We start from the raw sequence: 12,414 nt of genomic DNA, 5'->3' as shown, positions 1-12,414 counted from the left end.
TAGAGTAGTGCTTAGAATGCGGGTTCTGGCATCAAACCACCTGGATTCAAATCACACCTCTGCTACTTGCTAGCTACGGATGCTGGGCAGTCCCATGGCCTCTTTGCCATCGTTTCCTGATTTGTGAATGTGGATGTTGATCGTTGCTTTCTTTTTTTTTTTTGAGGCGGAGTTTCACTCTTGTTGCCCAGGCTGGAGTGCAATGGCACGATCTCAGCTCACCGCAACCTCCGCCTCCCAGGTTCAAGCAATTCTCCTGCCTCAGCCTCCCTAGTAGCTGGGATTACAGGCATGTGCCACCAGGCCCAGCGAATTTTGTATTTTTAGTAGAGACGGGGTTTCTCCATGTTGGTCAAGCTGGTCTGGAACTCCCGACCTCAGGTGATCCACCCGCCTCGGCCTCCCAAAGTGGTGGGATTACAGGCGTGAGCCACTGTGCCCGGTGGATGGTTGCTTTCTTATAGGAACAGGGTGAGAATAAGAGGAGTTGATTCACGTAAAGCGCTTAGAACAGTAGCTGGCATACAGCAACCACTTAATGAACACATTATTATTATCAAGTAGTGCTAAGAATTAGTTGTACCGTTTCATTTCTAATTGAAAATGAAAAAGAATTGTCATTCTCAATGAAATCAATTTCTTTTTTTTAACCCCCATCATCAGGACATCCGGATTAAAAAAACAAACCAAAGCCTGGCCCTACATGTGTGGCCCATCCTGGCATCCGAATGCTGCACAGCTGGTCCCCCGGGCAGCAAGCGCCGAAGGCTAATGAACACACAGCTGCGGTGGACGGCTCCCACTAACAGCCCTGCAGGCTGCCTCCCCGGTTTCCCTGACGGAGAAAATGCACCTCCAGAGACTGGGCAGATACTGGCGGCCTTGTGCAGGACTGCCAAGTGGGCCTCTTGACTCCCACAGAGCCTGGGACCAGTGCCTTCTGGAACATTCCACTGGTGGATGTACCTCCTGCGAACACTTGCTGGATCTTGGGAGATACATGCCTGTGTTCACATCCCGATGTCGCCATTTGCTAGTCACAGGACCCTAGGACAGTGACTTAATCTCTTTGTGTCATAGTTTCCCCTTGTGGTTTAAATGGGGACAAGAATGTGGGTGCCTAGTAGGGCAGCTGTGAGGATGCAGGGAGTTTATGGATGGAGGGTGCTCAGGGCATTGCCTGCAGAGTGAGTGCCTCAGAAGCGCTTGCTGTCTTTATGGCCTGGGCTCCCTGATCCCTCAGGGAAAGCAGAAGCCCATGGCTTTCTCTAAGAACTGCGAGACAGAAATGGCTTGGTTTGTACTTTGAGTTGACTAGATCCCAGAGAGAAGGGAGGGTCTGGATCTCTTGTGGTCTGTTCTTAGAACTCTTCTGGCTCCCGGAAGCATGCTGGGAGGGGCAGTCAGGCCATGTCCCTGGTGATCTGTGTGGGCTCAGTCAGGTCAAGACCACCTGCCCTGGGAAAACTGCCAGGGCCATCAGCAGGCAGACCTAACACTCCAGGAAACAGGACACACACAGATCCATGGTCACCAGGGCATCTTCCGTCGAATGGGAGACCCGCTCCCTGCTGGCCTCTCATGAGGACTCACAGACACGCAGAGGCAACACACAGCAGGCACTGACTTTGGCACCAACTTTCCAGTTCAAAAGCCCTTTGGCCTCCGAGATCAGTCCTTAGAAAGCCTTTACCGAGGCACTTTGTTCTCTCTGGACACTGGAGGGGCCCGCTTTCCTGAGGACTGCCCTGGACCTCTTATTTCATCTGGGAAACTTCCCTGCCGGCCGTGTGGAGCCCAGGGCTCAACAGCTGCATTGTCCTTACTCACAATCTATCTCTGTCTCCAAAGGGGAGCAGATGTGGAGCTTGCTGAGTGGAAAGGCACACAAAGGGCCCCTTCTGCACAGGCCATGTCATGGAGGTGGGGCCCTCTCCCACATGCCAAGGGCATAGGGTCCATCGCCACACTCAGGCGCTCCCACCCTGCTGGCCAGGACTCGTGGAGACGGTACCTCATAAAAAACCACAGAGCTGCCCAGCTGGCAGAGTCTGCAAGTTCCCATACATTTACATCATCCAGTGGAGCTTTGTTGTGGCTCTGACACAAGAAAATTAAGACAAGCCTTCTTAGGAAATCCCATGTTTCTTGATTCTGCCCTCAGGTCAGCCTCCCCCATTGCTTTCCAAGGTCTGTCCCCTCCGGCCTCTTGTCCCAGTGTGGCGCCAGGCACTGGCACTCTCACAGTCTCCACAACTGTTGCCCTTGATTGGAAGTTTACCCTGTGTCAGGCACCAGGCTAACGTATTGAAATGGCCCCGATTTCTCCCTATAAAAACCCTGCAGGAACAATATGACTATTAGTTTTGCTTTTTGTCATAGATGGGAAATCAAAGCATGGAGAAGTTAAATAAATTGCCCAAGGTCACACACATCTAGTAGGTGGGAGAGGTTGGATTTGAAATTAGGCCTGTCTGACCTAGTAAATGCGCTCAACAGCAAATACTAATATTAGTTAACATTTAATGAGTGCTTATGCCTAGCAGCACTGTTCTAAGTATTTTACACCTATTTTTTTTTTTTGAGATAAAGTTTTGCTCTTGTTGCCTAGGCTGGAGTGCAATGGTGCAATCTCAGCTGACTGCAACCTCCGCCTCCTAGGTTCAAGCAATTCTCCTGCCTCAGCCTCCCGAGTAGCTGGGATTACAGGTGCCCACCACCACACCCAGTTAATTTTTTGTATTTTTAGTAGATATGGGGTTTCACCATGTTGGCCAGGCTGGTCTTGAATTCCTGACCTCAGGTGATCCGCCCACCTTGGCCTCCCAAAGTGCTGGGATTACAGCGTGAGCCACAATGCCCAGACTATTCCTATTAATTCTTTTAATCCCTGAAACCCAAGTTGGGTAGGCCAATAGTACTAATAGTCACATTCTATGGGTGATGAACCTGATGGACCATCAGGAAACCCCAGGGGCTCCAGAAATGACTGGTTGCTAGTGAGCCCGCCAGCGCCTGTGAGTGGACCCCACCCTCCATCAGCACCCCACCCCTAGGGTACTCACGGCTGCAGGTTTTGCCGTTGGGGTCCAGAGTGTAGCCACGGCGGCAGCGGCAGTAGTAGCTCTCCTCCGTGTTGACGCACTCGTGCTCACAGCCTGGTTTGTTCAGTGCACAGTAGTTGATCCCTGAGGGGAAGAAGGACAGACCCTCCTTCAGACTCTGGGCTTCTCGCAGGGCTCACAGCAGCCGCTCCGGGCTTCCACGAACCCCCATGGAGAGGGCTGGTGGGTGCCACCTGCTGAGGTGAGCTGGGACAGATCATTCATTTGTCTGCCAACCAAGTGCCAGGCCTTAAGCTAGATGTAGGGATTTAATGACGACTAAGATGGATTGCCTCAAGGGATTCAGGCTCTAGTGAGGAGTCAGGCAAGGACAGCAACTGTAAGACAATGCAGAGCACAGAGCAGGGGCCTCACTGAGTCCTGGGGTGAGAGGGTCTTCCAAGAAGAGATGAGGCCAACTGGAGGCCCCATGGAGGAGGAGGAGTTCCATAAGTAAGGGAGCTCCGCAGGAAGGAGAATGTGAGGACTCGAGGATAGCAAACACAAACGCCTGAGGGTGAGGGGACAAAAAACACAAGTGCTTGGGGACGAGGGGACAGTGAACGCAAACGCCCGGGGACGAGGGGACCATGAACGTGAAGGCCCGGGGACAAGGGGACCGTGAACGTGAACGCCCGGGGATGAGGGGACAGCAAACACACACAAACGCCCGGGGACGAGGGGACAGTGAACGCGAACGTCCAGGGACAGGGGGGACAGTGAACGCGAACGCCCGGGGACGGGGGGACCATGAACGCGAAAGCCCCGGGATGAGGGGACCGTGAACGCGAACGCCCGGGGACGGGGGGGACAGTGAACGCGAACGCCCGGGGACGGGGTGGGGGGAACAGTGAACGCGAACGCCCAGGGACGGGAGGACCGTGAACGCGAACGCCCTGGGATGAGGGGACAGCGAACACAAATGCCCGGGGATGAGGGCGAGAGGCATGCCTGGGGAGTTGTGAGGAACTGAGTATGGCTGGAGCATGGGAGAGAGATGAAGCTGGGAGGCAGACGGAGCTGGCCCACCTGCGCATGGCTGGTCGTGCGGGCTTTGCAAGCCCCAGGATGGATCAGCGAAGGCTCTAAACGGGTGACTGGAGGTGAGAATTTTGGTGGAGGTGACAAGGCCAGGGTTATGTCTTGAAGAAGACTTTGCAGTAGAGGTAGAAAGGCAGGCAAACTTCACTAAATCTTCAGGAAACCAGGTGAGCTATAGGATGCAGAGAAAACAGCTCCCGCTCTCCCGGAGCTTGCTTAAAAGAGAGCCTGGCACCTGAAGTATACCTGTGGATTCTCTAGCATTTTCCCTCTTTGATGGCCAAAGAGCAAGCCAAGGCTCAGTTGAGCTGAGCTGAACTGAGTCAATGGCCAAAGAGCTGAGAGCTGGGGTGAGGGCCACACTCCCCAGCCTACCTCCTTCCAAGAAAGATGGAAAAGCTAAGAAAATCCAGTCTCTCTCTTAAATTAACCTGATCAAAGCATGTAGAGAGTTCTGTCTACAGTGACATCTGATAGTGACATTGGATGGCACGAGGCAGAATAAACAAAAGGTGATCTTGCAAAATATGCAGTTATTTAGGGAGGCAGGAGTTGGTAGTTTCATGAAGAAGGGTCCAAATGCTTCACCTTGCTCTGTTGAGATCATGCTGCATCCTATCATGGGACTGGAGGAGGCGCATCTCTGATGCTGCCCCAGACTACTGCGATTCTGTCCTATGGTAAGGTCACTCTATCCATGTTGTGTTTCTGCCAGCAGATGGAAACTGTGTCATAACCAGCAAATAAGCAATTCCTTTCCTGGTAGAAAATGCTAAAGCCGTAAGACCCCACACATAGCAGGCTCCAGGGGAGACGGAGAACTGGAAAAGGACACAAAATGAGCTTGTGGAGAGCCTTTATGAGACTGGCTTTGCAGGAAAAGGTCACCACCGACCTCACTGGATGGGCTGGATCAGTTTAACTGCACAGCATTGTTCTTTCTCTGGGGATGTGGCAGACACTGTTGGTTGTCTTGCCAATAACCATTACCCCATGACCCCCAAGCATGAGTCATGGCTGGTCTGAGCCAGCGTGGCAACCATGTCTTCTTTGTCAGTTATTGGTCGAGGGGTGAGAATATGCCCTAGTTCTGACCAATGAAACAAAAGAAGTTTACTGGGGGCCCTCAAGAAAAATTTTTCTTCCTGAAAAGACAAAGGTGGCCAGGAGCAATGGCTCATGCCTGTAATCCCAGCACATTGGAAGGCCAAGGTGGGCAGATCACTTGAGGTCAGGAGTTCGAGACCAGCCTGGCTAACATGGTGAAACCCCACCTCTACTAAAAACAAACAAACAAAAACAAAATTAGCTGGGCATGGGGGCACGCGCCTGCAATCCTGCTACTTGGGAGGCTGAGGCACGAGAATCGCTTGATCCCAGGAGGCAGAGGTTGCTGTGCCACTGCACTCCAGCCTGAGACTCTGTCTCAAAAAAAAAAAAAAAAAAAAAAGGTGCATGAAGAGAAACACTTTTCTCTGTCCTCTGTCCTTTCTGCCTTTGAGTCTAGTAGTGTGAGGATATGACGCTGGGAGCTGCAGCAATCATCTTGTAACCAAGAGGTGACAAGGATGAAGATGAAAATGCAACATGCTTTGCCAGAATAGAAAGAAAGAGTCTGGATTCTTGATAACATCACTGAGTTACTGAGCCATCCATAGGACCAACCACCTTTGGACTTGTTAGGTACAAAATAAATGTCCTTAAGACACCATTAATTGGATTTCCTGTTCTGTGTGAACAAAAAACACTATAACTGATACAGGGGAAATGATCTGAAATCACAAAGTAATGAATACATTTTATTCTTACCATGTATCTGCCCAAAAGTTATTTGACGAAGTTCACATCCACAAATCACTTGAAGATATGACACGTTACCCTCTTGCCTCAGTGGCTCCTCGCTGCACTGGCTAACCTCTATCTTCCTTCACAGTGAGCTCGTCATTTTGTCATCCTTTGTGACCTCCCAAATGAAGTCAGTTCTTTCTACAGGACCTCTCTTTCATTGCATTCATCACAATGGTTATGTAGTATATTTTGTATCTGTGATGGTTCAAAGTCTGTTTCTTTCACTAGACTGAGTTTCACAAGCAGGGACCACGCCATCTTTATTTTTCTCACTATTAGTGGCAATCTAATAGTAACTTTAGAAATGATAATCATTGCTGCTGCCATTTGTTAAACACCTGCTAAATGCCAGATGCTGTGCCAGCCACTTTACAAACATAACTTCATTTGACCCTGCAAGATATGTGTGATTGTTATCCATATTTCAAAGCTGAGAAATTGAGGTATAGTGAGGTTAATAACTTGATCAAGACCCACTGCTAGTAAAAATGGAGATGTGAGTGGGACCCAGACCTGAGGGACCTCTCAAAGGGTCTGTTAAAGGATCCGGCTGGGCACGGTGGCTCATGCCTGTAATCCCAGCACTTTGGGAGGCCAAGGTGTGTGGATCACTTGAGGTCAGGAGTTCCAGACCTGCCTGGCCAACATGGTGAAATCCTGCCTCCATTAACAATACAAAAATCAGCCAGGTATCGTGGTACACATCTGTAGTCCCAGCTACTCAGGAAGCAGAGGTGAGAGGATCACTTGAACCCAGGAGATGGAGGTTGCAGTGAGCCAAGATCATGCCATTGTACTCCAGCCTGGGTGACAGGGCGAGATTCCGCCTTAAAAAAAATAAAAAAAAAAAAAAAGAATCTGTGAGGTGCCCTCCCAGGTGACTGGTGGCTGGAGCTTGCTTCATGCCCAGAGTATGAGCAGAATGGCTGCAGACAGAGTGCATGGGGAGAAGGCCACAACACGCATAGATGGCCTAGAAGAAGAGACATCACCTTGCTGTATCACTGACCCTTGGCGCTCTCTCTCTAGAACCCACTCCCATGTGAGGAGAGGCAGGATATTGTTAGCCGTGTGCAGTTTCCATTCACCTACCTGACTCAGCAGCAGCCTCACCTGTGCAGGCCATAACTGAGTGCCAGGAAACAAGCCAAGAGCTTCGATGGAGAAAAATGAGATAAAACACCAGCCACAGACAGATAGACAAACACAGAACATGAAGGGTCCACAGTCTGGGGGCTGTAGGAATCACTCCATTACACCATCAGGGAAAGGGGAAATGATTTTTAGTCAACTCTCTCTTTAAAACCCAGCATTCAGCCACTGTGGAAAACAGCATGGCGGTTCCTCAAAAAATTAAATATAGAATTAACCATATGATCTAGCAATTCCACTTCTGGGTATATGCACCCAAGTTCAGAGCTGTATTAATAAACAAAAGCCAAAAGGTGGAAGCCACCCAGGGGTCTATCACAGGATGAACAAAGGACGATGTCTAGATACAATGGAACCTTATTCAGCCTTAAAAAGGAAGGAAATTCTGACACGTCCTACAACTGAATGAACCTTGAAGACATTATGTCAAGCTATATAAGCTGGTTACAAAAGGACAAACATTCTATGATTCCACTTATATGAGGTACCTAGAATAGTCAAATTCATAGACAAAAAGTGGATTGGTGGCTGCCAGGAGTTGGAGGAGGGGGAGCTAGGGAATTATCGTTTAATGGGTATAGAGTTTTAGTTTGGGATGATGAAGAAGTTCTGAAGATTGAAGGTGGTGATGGTTACACAGTAATGTGCATGTGCTTAATACCACTGGACTATGTACTTAAAAATGGTTAAAATGGTACATTTTATGTTATATATATTTTGCCACAATAAAAAAGCCAATGTTGTCTTTAAGAAAAATTTATATTTACATATTTCAAAACAACATATTGTACACAATAAAAGTATACAATTTTTGTCAATTTTAAAAAAAATGCCAAAAAGATGTACAACTATGTTATATCAATTTTAAGAATATAAAAAGGAGTGCTCACTTCAGCAGCACATATAATAAAAATATAAAAAGAAAAACATTTTTAAAAAATTAAAATAAATTAGTAAACAATGTTTCAAGCAAGATTTTTTTTTAAAGAATGATTTACACATAAGGTAATTCAACTGAAAAACATTTAGATTCTTAAAGAGGTTATCACCCAGCAATCTGGCCCACAACAATTCAAATACCACCCTTTTCGGCTGGGTATGGTGGCTCAGGCCTGTAATCCCAGCACTTTGGGAGACTGAGGCGGGTGGATCACTTGAGTCCAGGCGTTTGAGACCAGCCTGAACAACATGGTGAAACCCCATCTCTACTAAAAATACAAAAACTAGTCAGGCATGATGGTGCACCCTTGTAGTCCCAGCTACTCGGGAGGCCAAAGTGACACAATCACCCAAGCCTGGGAGACAGAAGTTGTAGTGAGCCAAGACTACTCCACTGCACTCCAGCCTGGGCAACAGAAGGAGATTCTGTCTGAAAAAAAAAAAAAAAAAAAAAAAAAACAAACCTTCTCCAAATGGTTCTTTTTAGCAGAGTTTTAACAGTGGCTCTTTGCCTTCTCACCACCCTTTTGTCATATTTCCTCATGTGTGTGCTTCTTAGATATTCACTCACTCACTTATTCATTCACTAAATATTTATTGAGGACCTACTGTGCATCCTGTATCTGGTACCCTGATAGGTGCTCTGATGTGGCACCCACAGGTCAGGAGGGACACAACTTAATCTGGTAAGGCCTGAAGTGTCCACTAAAGCTCTGTGAGGTCAGATGACAGGACTGTCAGCAGACAAATCAAACGATCTTTCTGAGTGCTAACTTGTGAAAGAGTTGGAGCCCTGAGGAGGTAAAACTGAAACCATGAAAGATCAGTGACCCCAGGCAGTACATTTTGATACCAACAGAGTGCACAGATAATAAGTTTCAAAAAAACTGGAGAAGCAACAGGGTGTTAAGGCAGAAAGTCTTGTTCCTACAGTTTAGGAAATCCAGGTCCTGAGAAGTAGAAAGTAGCTGCTCAGGGACACATAACCAATATGGGTGACATTGCCAAGCTGGACATTACGTCTCTTGGCTCAGTCAAACCCGTGGGCTTCACACCGATTCTTGAGTGCTCATCATGGTACCAGAATCAGGGATCCTGGAGTCCAGCACAGGGGATGAACCACATCTGATTTGGCCCTAGGGCTCTACCTGGGCAGGAAGGGCAGTCACAGTTTCTGTGCTTTGCACTGCTGCCTTAATCATTCATGTGGTAAACTGATGACAGCACTCTCCAGGAGGAGAAATTGTGCCCAGATAAGGAGCAAGAACAAATCCTGGCCAAGAGTCTTTTCTCCAGTAGGATTCTGCCTTGATCTTTTTCCCCCCAGTTTAATTTGGATGACATCAAATTCCTTTAAAAACAGATTTCATATTAGATTTGAAAATTGCCCACATCCATCAACCTACTACTATTCAGTGTAAATGGCTATACCCTGGGCTGCAGATTTGTAATGCTCAGATCACTCAAGAGACCTCAGGCTTCTAATAACGGACTCCAGATTTTTAAGCCCAATTTCTTGGCTTCCCTCATCCACATAATGCTCCAGAGAGACTAGTGAGCACTCGCTTCCATTTATAGCTGTCTTGCCCTAATGGACTGAATGCAAGCATGAAGTCAGGGGCCGCTCCTGCAGGCTGACCTCAGGAGTCAGGGTTGGGTTCACAGCAAAGACAATGGAAAATGTAACGATGAGGCAGGACGCTGGGTGAGGGCTGATGAGGACACGAGCCTTTAGGAACAAATTTCATTTTTCTTGGATGAAAAAGTAGGGTGCCTGGCTAAAGAGGTGCTATACCCACTGAATATACATGGATGAGCATTAGGGACTCTGGTGTGGGCCACAGCTAGCTTGCAAACAGGTCCACCTGGGGACCAATCTGTAGCGCTCAGACCACTCCCAAATGGTCACTCCCTCTCCACTCGCCCTTCCATTCTCAATCTTCTTTCCATGCATGCCTGCATTGCACTGGACCTCCTCTTATACCAAGTGCCTCTCCAGGAAGGGTGTGGAGGGAGTAGCAGAAGTCGAGGGACTCAGACAATTGGTAAGAGATGCAGAAAATGTCTTCCGCCCATAGCCCCAGGCCTGACTTGTTTCCTTTTTCCCCCTCCATTAGTAACACATGAGGAAGCTTGCAATGAGCATCTGAGCTGAACCAGATCTAATCACCACCCACAGAAGAGCTTTGGGTCTGCAAATATGAGTCCACCTGGGAGTGATTTCCCCTGGGTGCAGTCAGTCCCTCACACCCACTCCTAGCAAAAGGTGTAAATAGCACAGAGGAGTGGCCAGACCAGAAAAGTTGGCCCTCTGACCTACTGCAGGCATGTGTGGTCTTATGGAAAATAGCTTATCTAATTGTTTTCACATTCTGAATGCTCTCCATTAAAATTTTCATTTAATGCTTGAATGTGTCCAGGGTTTGTACCCTCACAAGGCAGTGGGAATAGCTTTATAAGAGAGGCTCCATTTCAAAATCCAGGATTTGCAACCATCTGCCACTATACACAGTTTAACACTTGCTAGAATGACTAGGAAAGTTAATCTGTGCTATGAGCAGAATGTGACTCATCTGGATTCAGTTAAACAGCTCATGGTGCTTTTCAAAAAAGATATATGTGAAACCTTTGAAAACACAGTCTTACCATGCAGAACACTGCTGTACACACCATCAGGAAGAAATGGGTGAAGGAGCATACAGAAAATTACATCCCTCAATGGAAGCTCCAGAGAGTTCTAAGAATGACATTGTCAGCAGACCCCAAACAATTCAGTGTGCCTAAGTGTGGACTGACTAGGGGAAGATTTCCTGAAAAAAAAAAAATCCACAACTTGCATGCCTAAAAAAGGCTATCTTTCTAACAAGATTGAAGAATTAAAAAAAAAAAATACCCACAATTTCTCCAGGTTGATACATCGTAGAAAGATTCACTTACTCATTCCCATTCAGCAAACATTGTGCACTTCTGTGAATGCCAAGTACTCTTTGAGCTTTTGAGAATTCAGCAGTGAGAAAAAGACAATCGCCTCTGTCCTTGTGGGCCGTCCATTCTAGCAGTCTCTCAGGAATGGTTTGTCTTAAACAGGGACCTGTGCTCAGATCCCCAATCATGCCCCTTGATGTGCCAGATCACAAGCATTTGAGGCACTCAGCACATCCTCAATATCATCCCGCTGACACCCTGTACCCCTTGAATCCTGCTGGGATGTCCTAGAGTCTCATTTTTCTTCTTCTTTCCTATCAAAGGGAATAAAGCTGCAATGTCCTCCCTCTTAGCATCCATCAAGTGTCTTATCTTGTAGGACTAGAAGAAACCAGCTCCTTCTACCTCTCACCTCTGGGCCCATTCTTTTCTTTTTCCAAGATCCCAGTGCTATGGGAATAAGGGGGAGGGAGAGTGCACCTGCATTTCACATAGGTGGGAGCTTCAGCTTGGGTCCCCACTTGGCTAATTGAATCTAATGACCAGACCTATTCAGTATCTAAAAATCATCCACATAATAGGATCTAGTGAAAAAGTAAAGGGCAGAATAATGTTAATAGAAACAATGCTGAGTCGGACGGGAGCGGTGGCTCAAGCCTGTAATCCCAGCACTTTGGGAGGCCGAGACGGGCGGATCACGAGGTCAAGAGATCGAGACCATCCTGGCTAACACGGTGAAACCCTGTCTCTACTAAAATACAAAAAACCAGCCGGGCGAGGTAGTGGGCGCCTGTAGTCCCAGTTACTCCGGAGGCTGAGGCAGGAGAATGGCGTGAACCCCGGGAGGCGGAGCTTGCAGTGAGCTGAGATCCGGCCACTGCACTCCAGCCTGGGCGACAGAGAAAGACTCCGTCTCAAAAAAAAAAAAAAAAAAAAAACAAAACAATGCTGAATACAAGTACATCTTTCTTAAGATTTGTACGGAAAGGAAAACTAACTAGAGGAGCATTTAGCAGAACAAGCCCTTCTCCAACTCCCACTGTAACTTACTTCTGCAGGTTTTCTTATCTGGATTCAGGATAAAGCCTTTCAGGCAGCGGCAGGAATAGGAATCATCTGTGTTAACACACTCATGCTGACATCCGTGATTAGATGAGGCACAGTAGTCTATCTCTGGCAAGAAGGAAAAATCACAAGAATGGCAAACCAATCAATACAGCTAGCATATGAAAACCAGGGATTTCCAGTCTTCATTTTCCTAAACAGGTAAAATCCCACACCTCACAGAGTCACACCATGAAGGGGTCTCCCAATAAAGCTACTTCCATATTTAGAGATATGGCCTCTCCTAAGAGAAACTTCTTCTCCTTCTTTCCTTCTCCTTCTTCTTCTCCTCTTCCCTCCT

General features: G+C 47.6%; 1 protein-coding gene across 3 annotated transcripts in view; it reads right to left on the bottom strand.

Moving 5' to 3' along the window:
• LOC111520882 (matrilin-2) overlaps nucleotides 1-12,414 on the bottom strand; it is a 178,700-nt gene that overhangs the window by 30,197 nt on the left and 136,089 nt on the right. For 2 of the 3 annotated variants that reach the window (XM_026454937.2, XM_026454938.2), the window contains exons 7-8: nucleotides 12,060-12,182; nucleotides 3,066-3,188 (exon numbers count right to left, since the gene is read on the bottom strand). In XM_026454937.2, the coding sequence (XP_026310722.1) occupies nucleotides 3,066-3,188; nucleotides 12,060-12,182 (246 nt within the window). The remainder of the gene's footprint in view (nucleotides 1-3,065; nucleotides 3,189-12,059; nucleotides 12,183-12,414) is intronic. The other variant, XM_023183973.2, reaches the window with a different exon arrangement.

This window comes from Piliocolobus tephrosceles, chromosome 7, assembly GCF_002776525.5.
Source record: "Piliocolobus tephrosceles isolate RC106 chromosome 7, ASM277652v3, whole genome shotgun sequence".
NCBI lineage: Eukaryota > Metazoa > Chordata > Mammalia > Primates > Cercopithecidae > Piliocolobus > Piliocolobus tephrosceles.
The sequence above is the reverse complement of the archived record's forward strand: the minus strand, read 5'-3'. Positions and strand labels throughout refer to the sequence as shown.